Raw genomic sequence first — 22774 nt, 5'->3', positions numbered from 1 at the left:
AGTCTGTGAAGGGACTCGACGAGTTGGATTGACTAGGAGTTGACCTTGAATTTGACTTTGACCAGGAAGTTGACTTTGACCAGGGGTAAAATGGTCCTTTTACCCTAAGAAGGATTATCGGGTTTTGATTAAGTGTTATTGTGAAATTTATAGCCGGGGAGTCGTTGGAGCAGCCGTCAGAGATTCCTCACACGAGATTTCACAGCTAGCATTCGAGGTGAGTTTCCTCCAGTAGGAACGGGTCTAAGGCACCAAGGCCGGCCCGTTTAGTTAGTAGTAGTTCCGGACAAAGGTCTGATGTCGGGCGGGGCCCGATGTAGGTTTATATGCTTTTCCGGATTTCGATCCGATGTCGGGGCGGTCCCGAGGAATGCTTGTATGCTTGATGTCTTTGTGATTCTTGCATGTGTGTAATGTATGTTTTCGGACTTCGGTCTGATGCCGGGGCGGTCCCGAGGAATGTTAGTATGTTGCCGGATTACGGTCCGATGTCGGGCAGGGCCCAAAGAAATGTTTTAAGTGTTAATGTTATATGCGTAGGTTTACGTGTATTATTGATTATGCTCACATGTATTCCGAAATCTGCTCGATGTCGGGCGGGGCCCGATGCCGAATAGGGTTCGATGTCGGGCAGGGCCCGATGCCGGGAAAGCCAATGTCGAGCTTGACTCGATGTAGCAGGGGCGGGGCCCAATATATGTTTATGTGATATGTGTATGGTATGTGGTAGTTGGGGAGACTCACTAAGCTTCGTGCTTACAGTTTTCAGTTTTGGTTTCAGGTACTTCCGGTAGCAAGGGGAAGAGCTCGGGATGACTACAGTGTACACACCATTATGTTTATAGCCTGGGATATTTACTCTGATATTTGATACATGATTCTGACACATTGATAGATATTATGTTATTTTTGAGACACATGGTTTATGGTTTTATATGATGATTGAGATTCATGGTTTATTAATGATTTTAAAACGAAATTTTTGGGCATGATTTTTGGGATGTTTCAAATTAATCCTCTCACATGCGCAAACACACACCTTGCCAATATCGTTATGTAATCATGTTGTTGAACTGTTATCATAGTTAATCCATGGGATACTACATCTTAAGTCACACATCATAGGTATATTCACATGAATATTACTTAGCACAGATGAATAGCGTGTAATGAGATGCATCTTTCAACAAAACAACTTCTAGCATTAATATCCTAGTTTCATTTTAGTTTAACAAAACAGAACTATAACATGCATATCATCACATTTTAACCACACAAATAATCCTCACTTCTAGCATGACCCTAACTTTTTTAAATTGCATCAAATGATTATTTTAAGAATTCTAGCATATCAACGATTCCTAAAATCAATTGCATCAACATAAATTCACATGTCCAGGTTGTAATTATCTCATGACCTTCAGTTTATAACACCATACAAAATCAATTAGACAAGAACATAAGTATAAGTGCATGCTATATTTCCAAACAAGTGCTTAAACCACCACAAGAAATGACTCACCTCTAGTCCAAGTTATGTGAAACTACGAATAGAGGAAGATAACCTTAAAGCATGTACTCTAATACTCCTAAGAGATTACACAAAGAACTGATCAAAAACAGAATACAAAATAAAAATGGTTTTGTTCAGACAAGTTTCACGTTGTGACCAAAAGCGTGTCACGTCCTGAGCCCGATGTTCAACGTGATTCTAGCATGATTAGTTTTTGTCGTCAAGTAGTGGTACTAGGATGCCCACTTTGTGATCAGAATAATCATCGAAACTTAAACGGTCAACTTCTCGTCGTCATGTCATGGTAATTTAACATTAACGTCGTGGGCACGAATCAGACGCGATCCCAGACGATCAAAGTCCCTTCGTCATGATGTGGCAAATGGATGATCACGTCGTGAGAACTGGTCGATTAAATATTTTAATCGTCGATTGATTACCCTATTTTGTTTAGTTTGGTTTTGATCAAAACCTCTATTGAGGTGATGTTCATATTGGAAAAACAGAATAATCATCTTGTGAAATTGAATGATCATCTTGGATAAATCATAATTGAATAATCACAACAGCGGATAAGAACCCAAAATCACACATACCAAAAACTTCACATGAAAAATAAAAAACTCACATATGGTACATTGATATATATGGAAGATTCTCGAAAAAAAAAGTTACTTGCAGTTTAACGTCAGTGACAACAGGTAGATATTGATCTAGGAATGGTGGCAAGAAGTTGACAATTACTTGTTAGCTTTCTTGAGAGCTGGTAAAAAAAAGGATCATGATGACAATTAAAATTAAGGGCAATTTTAGAAATCGATTAAAAAAACTCAATAGCTATTTCTTAAAAACTACATGAAATAGCTTTTGGATTTAGAGATTTTTGTTTAAACTAAAAGCTCAAAGCCCATACTCCCAAACTAAGATTGTTGTTTAAATCAAGTTTTTTCTGTTAAAAGCTAACAGCTAGAAGCATCTAAAATTCTGCTGCCAAACAAACTTGATGATTGATGAGTATATTAATGGTGCTTTTAGTGACAGTAAATAAAAAGAGAGAATAGAGGAGTTGAGAATTATATATACTATCTAATCCCGAAATATAGATCATACCCTATATATATATATATATATATATATATATATATATATATATATAGAGAGAGAGAGAGAGAGAGTAAAGTTCAATTATGATGAATAAGTATTTTAAAATCATTATGATCACATTTTAAAAAAAGTTTTAGAGTTGATTTTATATCAAATAAAATAACTAAAAATATGTAAACTCATCATTTATTGAACCTCTTTTCATATTGATATTCGAAAAAAATACATAAAATGTGCATCATATGCACATATCACTTGAAACAACTTTTTTTGTTTGATTTTTTTTCAAGAAATCACCTTCTATAACAATGTCTTAGCCAATTAAAATGTTTTTTTATAAAGAATATATCTAAAAAAAAATTAAAAATATAAATATATACACAAACTCAAATGTGCATCTGTATATTTTGTGATGTGCACATTTGGAAAATATTTTTTATACACATAACAACAACAACAATACCAACAAAATTCTTAATCTCATTCTAAACATACGGAATATCACCCGAAAAACACATTATATATATATATATATATATATATATATATATATATATATATATATATATATATATATATATATATATTCAAAATATGAAAATATGCACATTAATGTAAAGATGGAAAACATTTTAATAAGTTAAGATTTTCGAGTAGAAAGTGATTCGTTGAAAAAAAATTCAAAAAAGTGTTTTTCTTCTGATGTGCATATAGTGCACATTTTACGTTATATGCAAAAATAAAATTTTCGAATATCACTACGGAAAGTGATTAATCAATAACACGAAAACAAATCTGGCCACATATTCTTTGTTGTCGCAAAATGCTCTAGTGTACCTCCGTGATGGGGGAGAGGGAATATTCATTTGTGAATATAAATGTAATGGTATTCATATATGAATCCACCAACTCTACCACATCTGTCGCGTTACCACCACCAACTCTGCCACCAACCACCACAATCACCACCACCGACATTGTAACCAACACCTCTACCACCACCTCCTCCGTCACCCCTGCCACAACCATCTCCGCCACCCCTGCCACTACAACTACCTCTGCCACATCCACCGCTACCCCTGCCACCGCTTACCACCAGCCGCCATATTCATATATAAATTTACTTATATATATATACATACATATATATATATATATATATATATATATATATATATATATAGGGCTAGGTTCAATTGTTGATGAACATCTATTATGCGAACGTGTGGATAATGTTATTCTGTGAGAATAACTAAGAAAATATGTTGTTTGGTAATGTGAATACAATCAACCTCACATAACTATTGTCATTATCACACATTCTCACTAATTATGTAACACCCCGGCTCCCACGTATAAATTTTACAGCTTATATTCTCATTCTTGGACCTACTCGACGAGTTGAATGCCCCAACTCGTCGTGTAGAAGCAGATCAGGCCGCGTGATTTATGAGGTCTACTCGACGAGTTGGGGGACCCCAACTCGACGAGTAGGAAATGGAAAATAAAACCCTAATTTCAAGGGTTTTACACCCTATTTAAAGGATCATTAGCCTCCCTCTGCCTCCCTGACCGTCCCCCTTGAGCTCGGTAAATCCTAATCGCGCCTACTCTTTATTTTTGTGTGTTAAGAAGCTTGGAAGGTGGATTTTGTGAAGAAAGCTTGAAGTTTAAGGAGCTTGGAGAAAGGAGAAGCTTGTGGATCTGATTTCTACTTCAGATAAGCCCCATCTTGAAGGTAACAAGTCGTTAGCTTAATTTAGATAGATCTCTTCATGCAAAGGTTTAGGGCTTTTCTAGTGGTTTTGGAGTTATTTCTGGTTTTCGGCATGATCTGAAGTTGTAACTTCAGATCTGGACTCCTCTATCCCCATATAGTCATAAAGTTCCAGTCTTTGGCAAGTTATGACCTTCTCCTTACCTAAAACTTCTCCCTTAGCTTGGTTTTGGCATTTAGGACCTTGCATGTACGTAAAGTTTGCAACTTTACGTGGAAACCATGCCCTAGGAGGTTAGATCTGCAATTTGGAGCTTTAGGGTAGCTTAAAAACGGCTGAATGAGAAATGGACTGAAGGGACTCGACGAGTTGCATGGCTAACTCGACGAGTCGGATGAAGATTGCCTGTATTGGTTCCGCATGGACTCGGCGAGTCAGGGAGATGACTCGACGAGTTAGTTAAGGTTTTTCCCAACATTTAGACATCGCGTGGACTCGATGAGTTATTTGGAAACTCGGCGAGTCAACTAGGGTTTTCACGAATTCTCGAGTTCTGGAAGAACTCGACGAGTCTGTGGGCTACACTCGACAAGTTGGGTCAACATGGACTGTTGACCTTGACCGTTGACTTTGACTTTGACCAAGGGTTGACCTGTTTGACTTCTGGGGGTATTTTAGTAATTTGGGAATTTATAGAAGTAGATCATTGGTGGATGTAGGTTTTTGAGTTGGAGCTGTATTTGGAGGAGTTGGCATTATCATCCTGAGCTACGTGTGAGGTGAGTTCTTCTCACTATATCAACAGGGTCTAAGGCACCAAGTCCGACCCTTTATGATTTGTATCCTGGTTATAGGATGGTTGTTATGTTACTGATCTGTTAGATCGGTATCCTGGTGTAACGTCCGTGTTTCTAGGCTAGGCATTAATATTGACATAATGGTCTAGGTTAACCTTTGTAACTCATTTAGAAGAAATGAAAAGGATATATGTGAATTTTATGTGAATTATGTGTTTTATGCTTAATTATTAGGGTTTAATTAATTAAGAATAAAAATGAGCGTCAAAATTAAATATTAGATAAAGCCGATATCTATTAAGAAATTTGTAGTGGGCGTGACAAGGATTACGGATATATAAAGAATGCCGAAATCCGAGTTATAACGAAGAAGTTATGACCTGTCGAAGTTTCACGATAAACCGGCACGGTGCCGAATGTCGTAAAAAGTGAGTTTTCGATAAACTACTCTTTGGCCTTTGTGATCTAAACGAAACTTGTAGTGTTCGTTAAATCGAGAGTAGGTATAAAAAGAACGCCCAAATCTGACTTCGTATGAGTAAGTTATGATTTTTTGAAGTTTCAGCTTCGCAGTAGACAGCTAAAAATTCGAATTTTAGATCGAGTGCTTTTAGCCGACACAACCTAAACGAGAATCGAAGGTCTCGTCATTATTAGCTCAATGGTAAAAAGTCTGACGAAAACGGACGTCAGATGAAGAAATTATGAATTTTTAACGGATTTCCTGTCCCGGTCTGTTAAAAATAATAATATAAAAATTAAAGTCAAAATTAGCCAATGAAGTCTAAACGAAAGTTGTAGAGCGTAATTTTACCTACGCGTGCATATGAAGAACGTAAAAAACGGAGCTTGTATGCGAAAGTTATGGATTTTAGAAGTTTTTGCACAAAAATCGAGAAAATTCGCATAGTCACGTTTTTGCCACGTCACCTTCGCTTAGAGCATGCCACGTGTCCGAGAATTGCTGAGTCATCCAAAGCTGTGGCGCATCCGAGGAGCGACGTGTGTGCAGCCTAGTCCGAACCTCGCAAAGTCTGCCGTGTGTCCGATCTTCGCACCAGCTGTCACCCTTTCCTCCTGCTTCGAACCCGACCCTCGGACCCAGGCTTCGGTCCACTAAGAAGACGCCAGCGAGGCCCTCGCATGCGCAGGCCACGTGCGAAGCCATCTTCCCTCTTCAGATCTGCTGACGCGTGGAGGCTTCTCAGCCCTTGGATCAGCAGCTTCGGACACTATAAATAGGAGGGTGCGAACCCTCCCGGCTAAAGTTGGAAAATTGGCAATTTTGGCCCCTTTTTCAATATTTTGGTTATTTTGACCACCCCGATGCCCCGAGATCAATTCCAATGCCCGGAACATGTCCCGGAGTGCCCGAAGGCCCGGAAAATTTATCTTTTCGGTTTCGAAGCCCGACCCTCGCAGAGCCCGGTTTCTCAATAAAACTCCCGGTTTTATTAGAAACGATCGTTTTAGGAAACGAATTGATGCCCGATTTTCATTAAATCAGGTGAGTGTATAGTCACTTTCACCTTACACATAGATATGAAGTATTTACCTTAAAATACGTGCTATGTGTAAATATATTAATTGTTTATTTGAGGTGACTGTTGAATTGATGTTTTATACAAGTTTTAAACTGTATATATATATTTTTATCTACAAATATGTTGGGTAAAACATGGGTAGATGAATTAGATGATGTGTGATGAAATAAAAGTGATGAGAGGTATCGATGTTTAAGATGATCTAGTCATCTAGCAGAGTATAGACAACGGCCACAGACTATTTTAGATAGCCCAGTGGAACGTTAGTAGACTTGTAATCGGTACGTATGTTTGAACTATATGTTCATTAGGTATTTTTGAACTATGTGTTCATCCATTAGTTCTTCCTTTTGACACTATTACGTGTCGGGGTACGGGAGCATACGGGAGTACTTTATCAGTATTTTCCCTATACTTTTATTTGGAAGAGCTTTGGAGTCTTTGTTCTTTTATGAAGTGATCAGACTAGCTTCATGAGTTAGTGATATAGATCATGAGTTAAATAGTGGGTGTGTGATGAAAGGTGAGTTGGATAGATGAGATGATCAGTGATATAGATCATGAGTTGAAAGTGAGTGGTGAAATATAGGAAAAGCTTTTACCCAGATGTTGGCGTGAGTTGTGCAATATGAGAAAAGCCCTTACCCAACGTTGACCCCCGTCATTCAGCAGAGTATGGATGACAACCATGGACTATTTTGATGGTCTGTGGAACACTAGCAGGCTCGTAACCTGTAGGTGTTAATGGACTTAAGTGTTCATTCGTTGTACTCTAAAACCCCTGTCATTCAGCAGAGTATGGATGACAACCATGGACTGTTTTGATGGTCTGTGGAACACTAGCAGGCTCATAACCTGTAGGTGTTAATGGACTTAAGTGTTCATTCGCTGTACTCTATTCCCCTCATGAGTGCCTTTAGGGCAAGTAAGGTTGGGGAAAACCCCTTAAGTATGTTCATCAGCTGTATGGAAAACCCATTGACATGTATTGCGGGGGAGAACTCCCGTGGGAAATATCGTCGATGAATAAGAGCTATGGACTTAGTATATGGAAAACCCATTGACATGTATTGCAGGGGAAAACTCCTGTGGGAAATACCGTTGATGAATAAGAGCTATGGACTAGCACATGGCGACGATGTGACTTCGTGCCTATTTGACATAAATTGCTGAAGGAAAGCAATGTTGTCACCTTGTTGGTTGTTTTATGTTAGGATGTCTTGTTTGACATAACTTGCTGAGGGAAAGCAGTGTTGTCACCCCGATGTTTGTTTTATTTGACATAACTTGCTGAGGAACCCCCAAAGCAATGTTGTCACCCCTAGTGATAATCCTTAGGCTAGGTCCCTTATGATAGTTGTTTTAGGGACGTAAAGTGAGGATAATGGGAATGGGCAATTAGGGTTATTTTGGTTGATGGAATTAATAAATTTATTGTTGATTGAGAACTTAATAAGTTTATTATTTACTGTGGGTTGAAAACCCTATATGCTCACCAGGCTCCCAAGCGTGACCCACTCAGTTTATTTGTATCACAGGTATCGATACGAAGTTGCTTTACACTGAGAGATTAAAAGAGAAGTAGATCACTAGTGTAAATGAATGTAAGTTTTGTTTATGCTTATGTTTTTGTATTGACAATGACATCCCAATGGTTTAAGTGATTAAAATACATTTCTTCGGAAATGATTTGATAACATATTTATTATGTTTTTCTGGGAATAAATTCTGCAACACTTTTAATCAAATGATTACTCTGAAATTATTTCAAAAGCATAAATTAAACCGGTCTTTTCTGGCCGGGAATTTGGGGATGTCACAGTTGGTATCAGAGCATTAGTTTAAGCGAACTAAGAAATTGTAGGATTTCTAGACTTAAACTTAGAATGCTAAGCGATGATTGTAAGTTGAGTGTGTCTATCATATTTTAGGTAGTACACCTAAATTGACACGAGCACTAGTTTATTTTAGGAAGGATGCCTAAAATGCTTTTATGTGCTAAATGTTTTGTGTTATAGCTATAATGATGCTATTATTTGTTCGGATATATGGTCTGTTGCCGACCGGATCTGGAAACCTTATGTGTGTAGGATTCTAAGCGTATGATTACGAGATTAGAACTACATGTAAACGTTTCAAAGTGATAAGGAGATTTATACGTTTATCGTAAATAAAGCTTTCCTATCTTAAATTCTCGCCTGGTACACCGAACGTCTGCTTGGGTGTACAAAACGTTATGATAAAGACTCGTAGAGAATTGAATAGATGGAGGAAATGAAAAGCTTATGATATTGAATGATACATATCAAAAGATATCATAAGAGTGGTATCTTGCCTTTAGAATATGTCTAATAAAATAACGGAACGTTTAGAGGGGTACGGTACGTCTGAAGTAGACCTCCGATTGGCAGGATGATGAATGGTTGGTGAATCTCTTGAAGTTGTTCCATCGTCTGGAATTTCCATCACCAACCAAGTTGAAGTAGAATTGATGACTGAAGATACGCATGGAAGAAGTCCTAGTAGAGTCTAGGAAAATTCTATGATTAATTTACACATTTGTATGTGTTAATTGTTTTATGATTTTAGGACTTGGGGACTGCGAGACAGTACTTGGGACGAGTATGAGTAGGTGTGAATAGTAGTAGAGATCTATACTACTGGAAGCACAGGACTCACACTTGGATCAGGGTAAGTCACAAGGTTACCAAGGAACTCGTAATTGATTCCGTCTTATTCTAGTCTGTCGTTACCATCGTTTCGGTAATGACTAAGAAGATGATTGTTATTCCGACCCTAGTGGTCATATCAAATTGAGTCCGACTACGATGAGTTTGTTACGTGGTTCAGAAAACCAAGTTCGATGTAGCAGTTGACTTAAGCCGAATTGAAGTAAAGACTGATCAAAGCGATCAATAGAAGTATCGCGTTCGTTGTTAAAGAAGTTGGGTTAGGTTGTGTTCTGACCCAAAGGGATAAAGTGATAACGTAGGCATTGAGGCAATTGAAGGAGTATGAAAAGAACTACCCCACTCATGATTTGGAGTTGGCAGTGGTAGTATTCGCCTTAAAGATAGGGAGGCACTATCTTTATGGTACTAAATGCAAACTTTTCACTGATTATAAGAGTCTTCAATATCTCTTTAATCAGAAGGAATTGAACATGAGGCAACGGCTCTGGCTAGAGTTACTCAAGGACTATGACTGTGAGATACTTTACCACCCTGGTAAAGCAAATGTTGTTGCTAATGCTCTCAGTCGGAAGGTGAATCTTGAAAAGAAAAGGACAAGAGCGTTGAGAATTGAAGTTGTCTCTACAATTATGGGAAGTATAAAAGAAAGCTCAGGAGGAAGCTTTAGAGAAAAATGACTGAAAGGAGGACCGTTTGGGATAAAACGTTGGTGTTTGATACAAACGGTCAAGGACTAAAGGTATTCAAAGGTAGGATTTGGATACCTAGGATGGGAGGAGTAAGAGGTCTTCTGATGGAAGAAGCTCACAAAACCATGTACTCGATTCATCCCGGCAGTGCGAAAATGTATAGGGATCTAAAACCCTATTACTGGTGGCCGATGGTGAAGCTCGATGTTGCTAAGTATGTGGCTGAGTGTGTAACTTGTGCTAGGGTTAAGGCACAACATCAGAAACCGTATGGGAGTTTAGATCCTTTACTTGTACCCATGGGTAAATGGGAAGGTATCACCATGGATTTTGAGACTAAACTGCCCAGAACAAGGAACGGTCACGACATGATTTGGGTGGTCGTTGATCGCTTCACTAAGAGTGCGCATTTCATAGCAGCCAACGAGAAATGGTCTATGGATAAACTTGCGAATTCTTATGTGAAGGAAAGTGTGAGGCTTCACGGTGTTTCATTAACGATTGTATCCGATCGTGACAGCCGTTTTACCTCAAGATTTTGGAGGATCAGGTATTCAAAAGTATATAGGGTCCATCGTTATGTATGGTTAGCATACACTAGTGTTGCAGGGTTGGTGGAAGTTTCATGGATGAGTTGTGTGGGATCAGTCCGCCAGTTATGAGACATTTAGCCTTCCTCTAGGAATGAGGATTGAGCGCATGCCATGCTTACGTATATTGCTAGGGCGTTATGATAATACTTGAGACAAATATGGGTAGGTGTGGAAGGTAGTATGGGCTCGTACTAATGAAAGCACAGGACCCATACGCGTAGCAAGGAAGTCACAACCCCTAGGGTTTCGTTGGGAGTTGGTTCCCGGATTGTTATATGGAATATCTGATATCTTCTTGGTATATTTTCAGCATGGCGGTTACTAGACGATTTGTGACTGGATCCGGATCAGGATCGGGAGATGGCGGGCAGGAGGCACCAGTAGTGCCCGAGATTATCAGTCATATGGGGCCAGACGAGATGGACGCCGAGATTGGGAGATCATGCATGATGAGGTTGTTGCGATGTTGCAGGCTTAATTGTCGGAGATGTTTGGGTCTATCAAGACCGCCATGGTGGGGTAATTCGATGAGAGCTATGCATCCCTCACTGAGACGGTTGCCGCAGTAGATTCAGCAGCTGTAACGTCGACAGGGGGATGAGCTAGTCGGGCTTTTCAGTATTGGGACTTCGATAACACGAAGCCCCGACTTTTGATGGGACTCAGGACCCGATTGTAGCCATGAGGTGGCTGTCAGATGTGGAGGGATGTTTCTTCACATGTTTGTGTCCTACTGACCAGAAGGTCAGATGTGCCCTGAACCTACTGAGGTCTGGGGCAAAGGACTGGTGGAGGTTGATGACAGGGTCGTATATAGATGAGTAGAGAGTTGCGGTTACGTGGGAGAAGTTCAGGGATATGTTTCGCGCTCGCTACATTCCGTGGGTCGAGCAGGAACGGTTAGCTCTGGAGTTCTTGGAGTTGAGACAGGATGCAGAGACGGTGACGGAGATCACCCATATGTTCACTGAGAGGGCGATGTTTTGCCTGGAGTTTGCTTCCGAGCAGGCTCAGATGACACGTTATTTGAGCATGCTCAAGACTGACATCCGTCAGTTTGTTGCCACCCAGCATTGTGATACACTTTTGGAGCTACAGGAGGCCGCTAGGCGGCGTGAGCTAGAGATTGAGCTGCAGTTGAGGGAGCAGCGGCAGGCCCCGGCACAGTCACATCCGACGCCAAAGCGGTCTAAGACCGCTGATTCTAGGACAGGAGGCCAGCATGGCCGCACTTATGGCAAGTGCAGGAAGGGTCACTCAGGGATTTGTATATCGGGTAGTGCGTGCCGCAAATGCGGCAAGGAGGGGCACTTTGCACGGGATTGCCGCCAGCCAGCCCCGGTTCAAGATATGAGGATATGCCACCACTGCCATCAGGTTGGTCACGTAAAGACCAACTGTCCACAACTCGCTGCCAGGTCGACGTAGGCTCCAGTGCCAGCTACACTAAGGATTACTGACAGGGGTCAGGGTAGAGCAGAGCCTCCGAAGGCTCGGGGACACGCCTTCCAGCTTACAGCCGAGGAGGCCAGGACATCACCGGATATGGTTGCTGGTATGTTTCTACCCTTTATCTTACTGATTATATTTGTGTTATACTTATGTGTTTGTACCTATGATTAGGCACGTTCTTAGTGAACTCCTTACATGCTTTGGTATTATTTGACTCGGGTGCGAGTCGGTCATTTGTCTCTCAGTCATTTAGTAGGGAGTTCGGTTTGCTAGTAGGAGAGCTAGAGTGTCCGTTGCGAGTCTCTATCGCCAACGAACACGTGATTTCTGCTTCTTCGGTCTATCAGGGTTGTGTATTGGAGATCTTCGGGGTATCTTTCCCGATAGACCTGATTCTGATTCCCATGGGGGATGCATGTGTGATTGTGGGTATGGACTGGCTTAGTCGCTTCGGTGCCATGATCGACTGCGAGGGTCAGCGTGTGGTAGTTCGAACCCCAAGTGGGGGAGAACTTATTATCTACGGCGAGGGCACCAGATTGGGATCAGGGATTTGCTCAGCTGCCAGGGCACGGCAGTACATTTAGCACGGGTGTGCGGGATATTTAGCATATGTGGCGGATACGCGGGTCAGGGATCAGACCTCGGTTTCATAAGTTCAGTAGTCATGGAGTTTGCTAACGTGTTCCCGGAGGAGTTACCCGGAGTACCTCCGGAGAGACAGGTCGAGTTCAGGATCGACCTTGTACGAGGTGCGGCCCCTATCGCCAAGGCGTCGTACTGATTAGCGCCACCAGAGATGCAGGAGCTGTCATCACAGCTGCAAGAACTGCTGGGCAAGCAGTTCATTCGTCCGAGCAGTTCTCCGTGGGGAGCACCGATCCTCTTCGTCGGGAAGAAGGATGGTTAATACCGGATGTGCATTGACTACCGGGAGTTGAACAAGTTGACGGTGAAGAACCGTTATCCACTCCCAATGATCGATGATCTCTTCGATCAGTTATAGGGAGCATCTTGGTTCTCCAAGATAGATTTGAGATCTGAGTACCATCAGGTCAAGGTACGGGAGGAGGACGTGGAGAAGACCGCGTTCCGGACTCGTTATGGACATTACGAGTTTGTGGTGATGCCGTTTGGACTCACCAACGCGCCAGCTATATTTATGGACCTGATGAATCGGGTATGCAGATCGATGCTCGACCGCTCAGTCATTGTGTTTATAGATGACATCTTGGTGTATTCCAACACCAGAGAGCAGCACGAGGAGCATGTTCGGGAGCAATTGGGAGTTTTGAGACAAGAACAACTTTATGCCAAGTTCCCGAAGTGCAAATTTTGGTTACGAGAGGTTCAGTTCCTTGTACATATCGTTAACCAGGAGGGGATTTTGGTCGATCCAGCCAAAATCGAGGCGGTTATGCAGTGGGAGGTTCCGAAATCTCCCTTGGATATTAGGAGCTTCTTGGGATTGGCTGGGTACTACCGGAGATTCATACAGGATTTCTCAAAGATTGCAGTACCCCTCACTCGTCTGACGAGGAAGGGGGTGGATTTTCGGTGGGGCCCTGTGCAGCAGAGGGCATTTGAAACCCTCAGGCAGCGACTTTGCGAGGCTCCAGTCTTGACTATACCGGATGGAGTTGAGGATTTCGTGGTGTTCTGTGATTCGTCCATCACGGGACTGGGAGCGGTCCTCATGCAAAGAGGATGAGTGATAGGCTATGCGTCGCGACAGTTGAAGCCGCATGAGACGAGATACCCCACACATGATTTGGAGTTGGGAGCTGTGGTGTTCGCTCTCAAGATTTTGAGACATTATCTCTACGGGGTCCGTTGTACCATTTACACGGACCACAAGAGTCTGAGGCACATCATGGATCAGCCAAACCTGAACATGAGGCAGCGCAGGTGGCTAGACGCAGTCAAGGATTATGACTGCGAGATCCTTTACCATCCGGGTAAAGTGAACGTTGTGGCAGACGCCCTGAGCCGCAAGTCGGCTGGATCTTCTACTCCAACGATATATATGAGGATATCAGTGGATTCTCCACTTGTGAATCTGATTAGGGAAGCTCAGGCTGAGGGTGTACGATAGGAGAGCTGGAAGATTGAGCGGATTAGAGGCGAGATCACCCGATTTTTGTGTAGGACAGTCGGGGGTTCTTGACCCGTTGCGGTCGGGTCTGGGTTCCGATGTCTGGTGGGGTCAGACAGATTGTACTAGAGGAGGCTCACAAGTCTAGTTTCTCTATTCACCCGGGGGCCACCAAGATGTATCGGGATCTAAGTCTGAGTTACTGGTGGCCGTGCATGAAGCGAGAGATCGCCTGGTACGTTGAGAGGTGTTTTATCTGTAGGATGGTCAAGGCCGATCACCAGAGGCTGCATGGCAAGCTGCATCCTCTAGAGATTCCCATGTGGAAATGGGAGCAGATCACGATGGACTTCATCACAAAATTGTCGAGAACGACAAGGGGTTTCGACGCTATATGGGTCATCGTGGATCGATTGACCTAGAGTGCCCATTTTCTGCCCATTCGGGAGAGCTCATCGTCCGAGAAGCTGGCCGATGTGTATATACACAAGATTGTCGCTCGCAATAGGGTTCCTGTCTCTATCGTTTCAGACTGTGATGTTCGGTTCACCTCCCGTTTCTGGTAGAAGTTCCACGAGGAACTGGTCACGCGGCTGCATTTCAGTACCGCATACCATCCGCAAACAGACGACCAGAGCGAGCGGACCATTCAGACCCTCGAGGATATGTTGAGGGCCTGTGTCATTGACTTCGGTGGGAGCTGGGACTCCTGCCTACCCCTTTCAGAGTGTTCCTACAACAACAGCTATCACTCCAGCATTGGTGCTCCAACTTATGAGCTATTGTATGGACGGAGATGCCGCACCCCAGTCTGTTGGGGCGAGGTTGGTCACATGGTGATGGGTCAGACCGAGGTAGTCCTGTAGACTACCGAGATGATTCAGCAGATCAGACAGTGGTTGCAGACCGCACAGAGTCGGCAGAAGAGTTACGCCGACCGACGTTGATCTGAGTTGGAGTTTCAGGTCTGTGACATGGTACTCCTGAAGGTCTCACCCTGGAAGGGTGTGATTCGATTCAGTAAGAGGGGGAAGTTGGGTCCCCGATACATCGGGCCTTTCAGGATAATTGTCAGGGTAGGCAAAGTGGCATATAGACTGGATCTTCCGTAGGAGCTCAGTCAGATTCACAACACTTTCCATGTCTCGCAGTTGCGAAAGTGCATATTGGATGAGGAGGCAGTAGTGTCATTAGATGATATTCAGGTCGATGAGCGCCTTAATTACGTGGAGAGGCCAGTGGCTATTCTGGAGAGGAAAGTGAAGGTTCTACGGAACAGGGAAGTACCTTTGGTAAAGGTACAATGGGAGCATCGTAGGTGATCCAAGTGGACTTGGGAGCCGGAGGCAGAGATACGGGAGCATTATCCGGGATTGTTCACCGCAGCAGACTTCGAGGACGAAGTCTAGTTCAAGTGGGGGAGAATTGTAACACCCCGACTCCCAGGTATATTTTACAGCTTATATTCTCATTCTTGGACCTACCCGACGAGTTGAATGCCCCCAACTCGTCGTGTAGAAGCAGATCATGCAGCGTGATTTAAGAGGTCTAGTCGACAAGTTGGGGGACCCAAACTCGACAAGTAAGAACTGGAAAATGAAACCCTAATTTCCACGGTTTTGCACCCTATTTAAAGGATCATTAGCCTCCCTCTGCCTCCCTTACCGTCCCCCTTGAGCTCAGAAAACCCTAATCGCGCCTACTCTTCATTTTGTGTGTTAAGAAGCTTGGAAGGTGGATTTTGTGAAGAAAGCTTGAAGTCTAAGGAGCTAGGAGCAAGGAGAAGCTTGTGGATCTGATTTCTACTTCATCTTAACCTCATCTTGAAGATAACAAGTTGTTACCTTGATTTTTCTCTAGCTAGATCTCTTCATGCAAAGGTTTAGGGCTTTTCTAGTGGTTGTGGAGTTATTTATGGTTTTGGGCATGATCTGAAGTTGTGACTTCAGATCTGGACTCCTCTAGCCCTATATAGTCATAAAGTTCTAGTCTTTGGCAAGTTATGACCTTCTCCTTACCTAAAACTTCTCCCTTAGCTTGGTTTTGGCATTTAGGACCTTGCATGTACGTAAAGTTTGCAACTTTACGTGGAAACTATGCCCTAGGAGGTTAGATCTGCAATTTGGAGCTTTGGGGTAGCTTAAAAACGGCTGAATGAGAAATGGACTGAAGGGACTCGACGAGTTGCATGGCCAACTCGACGAGTCGGATGAAGATTGCCTGTATTGGTTCTGCATGGACTCAGCGAGTCATGGAGATGACTCGATGAGTTAGTTAGGGTTTTTCCCGACATTTAGACATCGCATGGACTCGACGAGTTATCTGGAAACTCGGCGAGTCAACTAGGGTTTTCACGAATTCTCGAGTTCTGGAAGAACTCGACGAGTCAGTGGGCTACACTCGACGAGTTGGGTCAACATGGACTATTGACCTTGACCGTTGACTTTGACTTTGACCAAGGGTTGACCATTTTGACTTCTGGGGGTATTTTAGTAATTTGGGAATTTACGGAAGTGGATCATTGGTGGATGTAGGTGTTTGAGTTGGAGCTGTATTTGGAGGAGTTGACATTATCATCCCGAGCTACTTGTGAGGAGAGTTCTTCTCACTATATCAATAGGGTCTAAGGCACCACGGACGACCCTTTATGATTTGTATCCTGGTTATAGGATGGTTGCTATGTTGCTGATCTGTTAGATCGGTATCCTGGTTATAGGATTATGCTATGTTAGTGATCTATTAGATCGGTATCCTAATTATAGGATTATGCTATGTTAGTGATCTGTTAGATCTGTATGACTATCTGTACATGCTAGCTAGCGTATGATATTTGTGTGCACATGATTGTTTAATTGGGGATTGGGTTGAGGCGGTCATGGTTTGTGCTTGTGCCAACATACCCAGGGTGGACCGGATAGACTGCAGACCCGGTTAGGGCGTACTAGTCAGGTCGAAGGCCCGACGAGCGGTCCGGTTAGGCTGAAGGCCCTGAAAGGCTGTCCAGACGTGCCAATGGCTCGGAGAGCGGTCCAGATAGACCGATGGCCTGTGAGGCGGTCCAGTCAGACTGATGGCTCATTATGCATGCTGCTTATATGATATGGTTATATTTGTATGGCGTTGGTATTTTGGGGGAACTCACTAAGCTTCAGGCTGACAGTTGTTGATTATGTCTCAGGTACTTCTGATGATCGCGGGAAGACGAAGGCGTGATCGTGCACCTCCTTATATTTTTATGATTTGGTTCTTGGGATACTTTGATGTTTAAACTATTTTGAAAACAAATTTGTAATAATTATTGTTTTAAAATGTTTTAAAAAGTTTTAAATTGACATGATTTTTATGGGTGTTACAAATTAAATCGTCTATAAGGATATTATAGACTTTTTTATGATTATCATTCTGTCAGAATGTTATCAGAATGTGTTATTAATAATCGTATTCTGTAAGAATGAAATGAGTGAAAAACAATACGTGTGAACAAAAATGAATAATAATTAGTGAGAATGCATGCTAATGACGATAGTTGTGTGAGGTTGAATGTGTTCACATTACCAAACAACTTATTCTTTTAGTTTTTCTCATAAAATAGCATTGTCCACACACGTCAACAACACCTTTGCCACCCACTGACACCACCACCGCCGCTGACAACACCACAACCACCGCCTCCACCACACCTAACACCACGATCTCCGCCATCGCTTCCACCACCACCCCCGCCAACACAACCACCACCAATACCACCACTGACACCATCACCGCTGCCCCCGTCACTGCCACCACCTCAACCATCAGCCGTCATATTCATATGTGAATAATCAGTTACGAATAGACTTCATATATAAATATACTTATTCATATATGAATATGATTATTCATATGTGAGTATTATTATTTATATGTGAATATTATATGTTATGTCGTCCCGTTACTATGGAGCGCTTAATCATTTTTCGTGAAGATATAATATGTCGATGAAATCCATCATTGATACACATATTTCTAGTAATGATATTGTTTTACAAGATATTCGCAAATTGAACTATACGGTTACAAAAGAGTATTGTGGATCGATCCAACCCATTGTACTAATAGAACGGTAGCTCAAGTAGCCATTCTTTTGTTACCATTTAAATAAAAAAAAAACAAGCTAAATGGAGTCAAATTGACGTTCATGTTAAAAACACATAACGAACCCGTAGCACCCAAAACTTATTTCTAATGAAGGTGTGAGTCATAGCAATAATTGTTAACATTCAGAAACAATGTAAAAATTGTTATCTGATTTTATCAAGCCTACCATTTCCCGAGAGCTCGGTCAAGTAGCTATAATTTTGGATCTTGGGACATAGTTTTACTAATATTATTATGCAAGAAAGCAATAGAAATACAAGAATTTAACGTGGTTCGGTCGATGTGGTTTATGTCCATGATCAGGTTCTATTAGCAGACTCTTTCAAAGTGATTATAAAAGAATCATAACTACAAAGATTAAGAGTAGTAAATCGTAGCAACTATAGAGTCAAACTCATATACAAGTAAATTCCGAACAATTAATAGTCGTAAACCCTGCCTACCCCAAACACTTGTCCCATCAATATATGATATCAGGGTTTTTTTCACTTCCTTTCGGATCGGGTTATCCATTTGGGTCACCAAATTCCAAATGACACGTAACAAATAATATATTTGAATTCGGAATTCTACATATGCTATTAATTATGTAAAACTATATCCGCTGCAATATTTCGAACTTTACATATGATACAATAGTGCTCGTTAGCTTCCGCGTCATTAAAACCTATTTCATGAAATTGTCAAGATTTAAATAGTTTAGTACTTAAGCCCAATAAATTGAAAAGTTCTTTTTGTTTTTTTTTTCATGTTTGGAAAATTTTGTTTAAATATGTATCCTTATATATTATAGACAAAGAAATAGAATTAGGGATAAAATATAAAAAGAGTAAGTATGTTTCCACCTAAAAGAAGCATTTTCGAATAAGTATAATTAATAAAATAACCTATCAAATTGTTTAATTAAGTCGATGAACATTTTTTTTTATCTTATTTAATTCAAACATTTAAAAAATGATTATTAATGTATCAAAACACTATTTTAAATAAACAAATATCAAAGGCCTTTATCAGTATCCGTTGTTGTCATCCGTCCTTGATGTTGAAGGTTGAAGTCTCATTAGAGACATGAGTGGATTTAAAATGTAGTTTATGAGTGGAGTAGATTTGCAGCACATGCTTTATTTATATATATATTCCATATTATCTCATATTTAGATCCAATTATTTTACATCCATTATGCACCCTAATAATGCATTTGAAACTAAACAGGTTGAATAAACGAATTACGAACGTGAGAAACTGAGTATAGCAATGAAAGCCTAATCAAGCAAGCCAAACGACCATTTCCGGCCTAGCCCAACAATCCTCATAAAAAGCTCTAGCCCAACTAGAAGATTAAACTTAGTGGCAGTTTGGATATTTTATAGTTTTACTTGGATTTTGAATAGTTTTTCTCTTTTTCTTTTTAATGGAAAACACCAACACCCTCTAATTCTACTCTTAACTAGGGAAGAGACCCATGCAGATTGTCTTGATTGTTACTTTGCCAATAATAGTATTCTACCTATGTTTCTTTAAATATAGAAGCAAAATACAAACAAATTCATATCTATAAAGTAGGTTCTTATTATGGTTAAAAACTATAAGTACGTTGCTATTATAGGAATAAGACAAACTCGCGGATCTTTTGCTGGTATCCGGAATTATCTTTTTTATCTCGTTTGATTGATACCTAATGCAGAAAGCTCGTCTTTTTCTCCTGATGGCTGTTCCAATTATATGAACCTTATTCTTTCTTGAAAATACAAACAAAATTTTCCAAATAAAAGTAATAATGTTTTTAGGACTTGTCCTTCAAGCGTTCCTCATTCATACCAAAGTTGGAAAAGTAGGATAAATCAATATCTTAAAGTCTCCATGGCTTTTCCTCAAACCCATCAATATCCACTTCAAATTTAGTCCTAAAGACATTAAAGAAAGTTAGAACTTATTATAGAACCATGAACTTATAAATCTAGTTATATATGAAATATGATATTTATTCTAAAAGGTTAATATGGTCATTACTTATTTGAAGGAAGTGTGAAATTGAGTCTACTTCAAATATACTCGATATTCTTCCTTTCATCCCGTGTCTTAGCATTTTCCAAATCCACCGGATCCATATTTCCAACTCCTCTACAAATCAAAACCAAAACAACACCAAAACCATATCAATTAAAATCCAAAATACCTCAAACCATCATAAAAATGTAATTAAACATAATCTCAAAAGAGAGAGAAACAAAACTCAATGACCATATACACAGTTCATAACTTATTAGTTACTTCACATTTCACAAAAACAAAGAATATAAAAATATAGTGGAGTAATACATCTCTCTAATTGAAGTGTCAATTAACAAAATTTCATATCTTCACAGCGTTATCATTTTCACCTGAAGCTAACTCTGAACAGGGTGAAACACACCAGACCTGTAAGAATGTCTAAAACTGATGAAATATGTCAATCTCTTTACTTGAATCATTAGAAAATAAATAAATAAATAAATATTAGAAAAGATTTTGCATTCCAAAAGAATAATAATAAAAGATAATTGTTGCGGTATCGCAGTTTGCGCATGGAAGCTAATGCTAGAATAACAATCTATAAATGGTATTTTAGCAACCTCGTATCTTAATTGCAACTCTTTTGAATTTGGTGTCAATGGTATTAACAAAAGGGCATAATCGTCCACCTGATAAAATTTGAACGGTGTTCATGAGTAGCATCTGGTCCAGGCTTCGTGATTCCTTAAGGAATATATGCTTCGTAGATTGAATTTCCTCCATCTTCAATCATAGCATCAATTTCAGCATCACTCCATGAATCTAATGTTACTGATAAAACTTGTCAAATTCAGATTATTATCAATAAAATTGGGTTCAAGAATGTTTTTTTCTATTTATTTATTTATTATTATGAACACCAAGACTTCAGTGAACACCACAACATTTTAAGCATGTGAACAGTCCAATATTGGCTGACCTGAAATTCAAACTGAAAAGTTTTCATTTGAGCATCCCATTTTGATTTATTTTTTTAATACAACAATGTATTGTTAGATGGATGACATGTATTGATAAATTCATGTTCTTGACAGTTTTTAGTGTTCTTGAGTTAAAGTAAAGGAAATGAACGTTTAAAGTTTTACCATTTTGCTTTTTACTGAGTAAATATTTGAAAATTAAACTTCTTTTAATTCAAGCTAATTTTCAAAGAATACCTTAATTATAATGAACTTACAGATTAAAAACGCCTTATTAAAAACACTGATTGATAAAGCAACCAGGAATGAATACCTTAATCGGCTTAGGCATTTCATCGAACGCCTTATAGGCATGTTTCTCATCCAAAAGCAGTAACCTTTTTTGAGCTTTTCTACTTCCCAAACCTGTAGTCAGCGTCTCCAAGTAACCCATTCAAATCCTCTTGTCGACGTATTCCTAACAGCCATAACTACATAGACACGGTTTTGGTTGAGCTATTTGAGGTGTGGGAAGGAGAAATCAACAACGAACGAATATAAGATTAAAAAAAAAAAAAAAAAACATTACCTTACTCCAATTTGGAAGAAGCGTATGGCAGTGTACCAGATGCCCCATTGAATGAAGGTCCACGAGTAACAGTCGTTGAAAAGATTCTGAAAGTGTAAAGCCTCTTTGTAATCGTCCAGTCCAAAATCAAGCACAAATCGGAGAGAGTGAAGCCGTAAGTCGCAAACACATACCCAAATCAGTAACGAACGGCGGCAGCACAGGGAAACCGGAACTTACAAACCCAGAGGAACAAGTGAGATGGAATCGGATGCCGCAAACCCAAAGGAACAACACCCTGAATCAATTGGGACGAAGACGAAGAAAAAGCGAAGCACCGACAACGCAGGTGAGATGGAATCGAGAATTAGAACATTCCTCAAAAAAGCAGAACGAAGACCCAAAACATGGCACAATATAAAAGAAAACAGAAGAGGCGGTGGACAAATGAAGCCAATATGATCTGAAGAAGAAGGATCAGAAGAAGAACGAAATAGGGACGATGTTAATTGAGATCGGTTTAGAGAGACAGTGATAGAGGTGATATTTAATTGGAAGGTGATGGCGGTGGGCGACACGTGTATGTGCTGGGGAAGCTGTAGATGGCGGAAAATGAATGGAAAGGGAACTGTTCCTAAGGGAAAATAAAATTAATATGTATATAAATTAGTTAATTCATTATATTTGTTCACGACAAACTTAAATTATCAACCACTTGGAAGTGACACATTTCAAATACACTTTGATACGTTGGGCAAAGCCTTTTGGTTGAATAATTTATATTGTCGGTAATTAAGTTGTGATTAGGGGTAATCATTTGGACATGTGGACCGGACCGGACCCTGGACACGTTTTTTGGAACCCCGGGCAGGTTCTCGGTTCAACGATTTGCTAAAAACAGGTTCAGTTTTTTTACCGG

General features: G+C 40.6%; 1 protein-coding gene across 4 annotated transcripts; it reads right to left on the bottom strand.

Annotated features, from left to right (window-relative positions):
• Nucleotides 1–19934: 19934 nt before the first annotated feature.
• Nucleotides 19935–22361, bottom strand: LOC145109703 (uncharacterized). 4 transcript variants are annotated; one of them, XM_079046895.1, is made up of 6 exons: nt 21877–22361; nt 21622–21778; nt 21018–21111; nt 20718–20754; nt 20347–20457; nt 19935–20240 (listed from the first exon to the last, which is right to left on the bottom strand). In XM_079046895.1, the coding sequence occupies exons 2-5, from the start codon at nt 21739–21741 to the stop codon at nt 20379–20381; spliced, it is 330 nt and encodes a 109-aa protein (XP_078903021.1). In that variant the 5' UTR covers nt 21742–21778; nt 21877–22361; the 3' UTR covers nt 19935–20240; nt 20347–20378. The 4 variants fall into 4 exon arrangements, 2 of the variants coding, with proteins under 2 accessions (XP_078903021.1, XP_078903020.1); XM_079046894.1 differs by lacking the exon at nt 20718–20754 and having other exon boundaries at nt 21877–21962; nt 22050–22361; XR_013709153.1 differs by having other exon boundaries at nt 20347–20754; nt 21018–21159.
• Between the last annotated feature and the right edge of the window lie 413 nt (nt 22362–22774).

Source organism: Lactuca virosa, chromosome 4 (genome assembly GCF_052849685.1).
Source record: "Lactuca virosa cultivar CGN04683 chromosome 4, Lactuca_virosa_CGN04683_v6, whole genome shotgun sequence".
Classification (NCBI taxonomy): Eukaryota; Viridiplantae; Streptophyta; class Magnoliopsida; order Asterales; family Asteraceae; genus Lactuca; species Lactuca virosa.
This window is presented reverse-complemented; position numbering and strand designations above follow the sequence as displayed.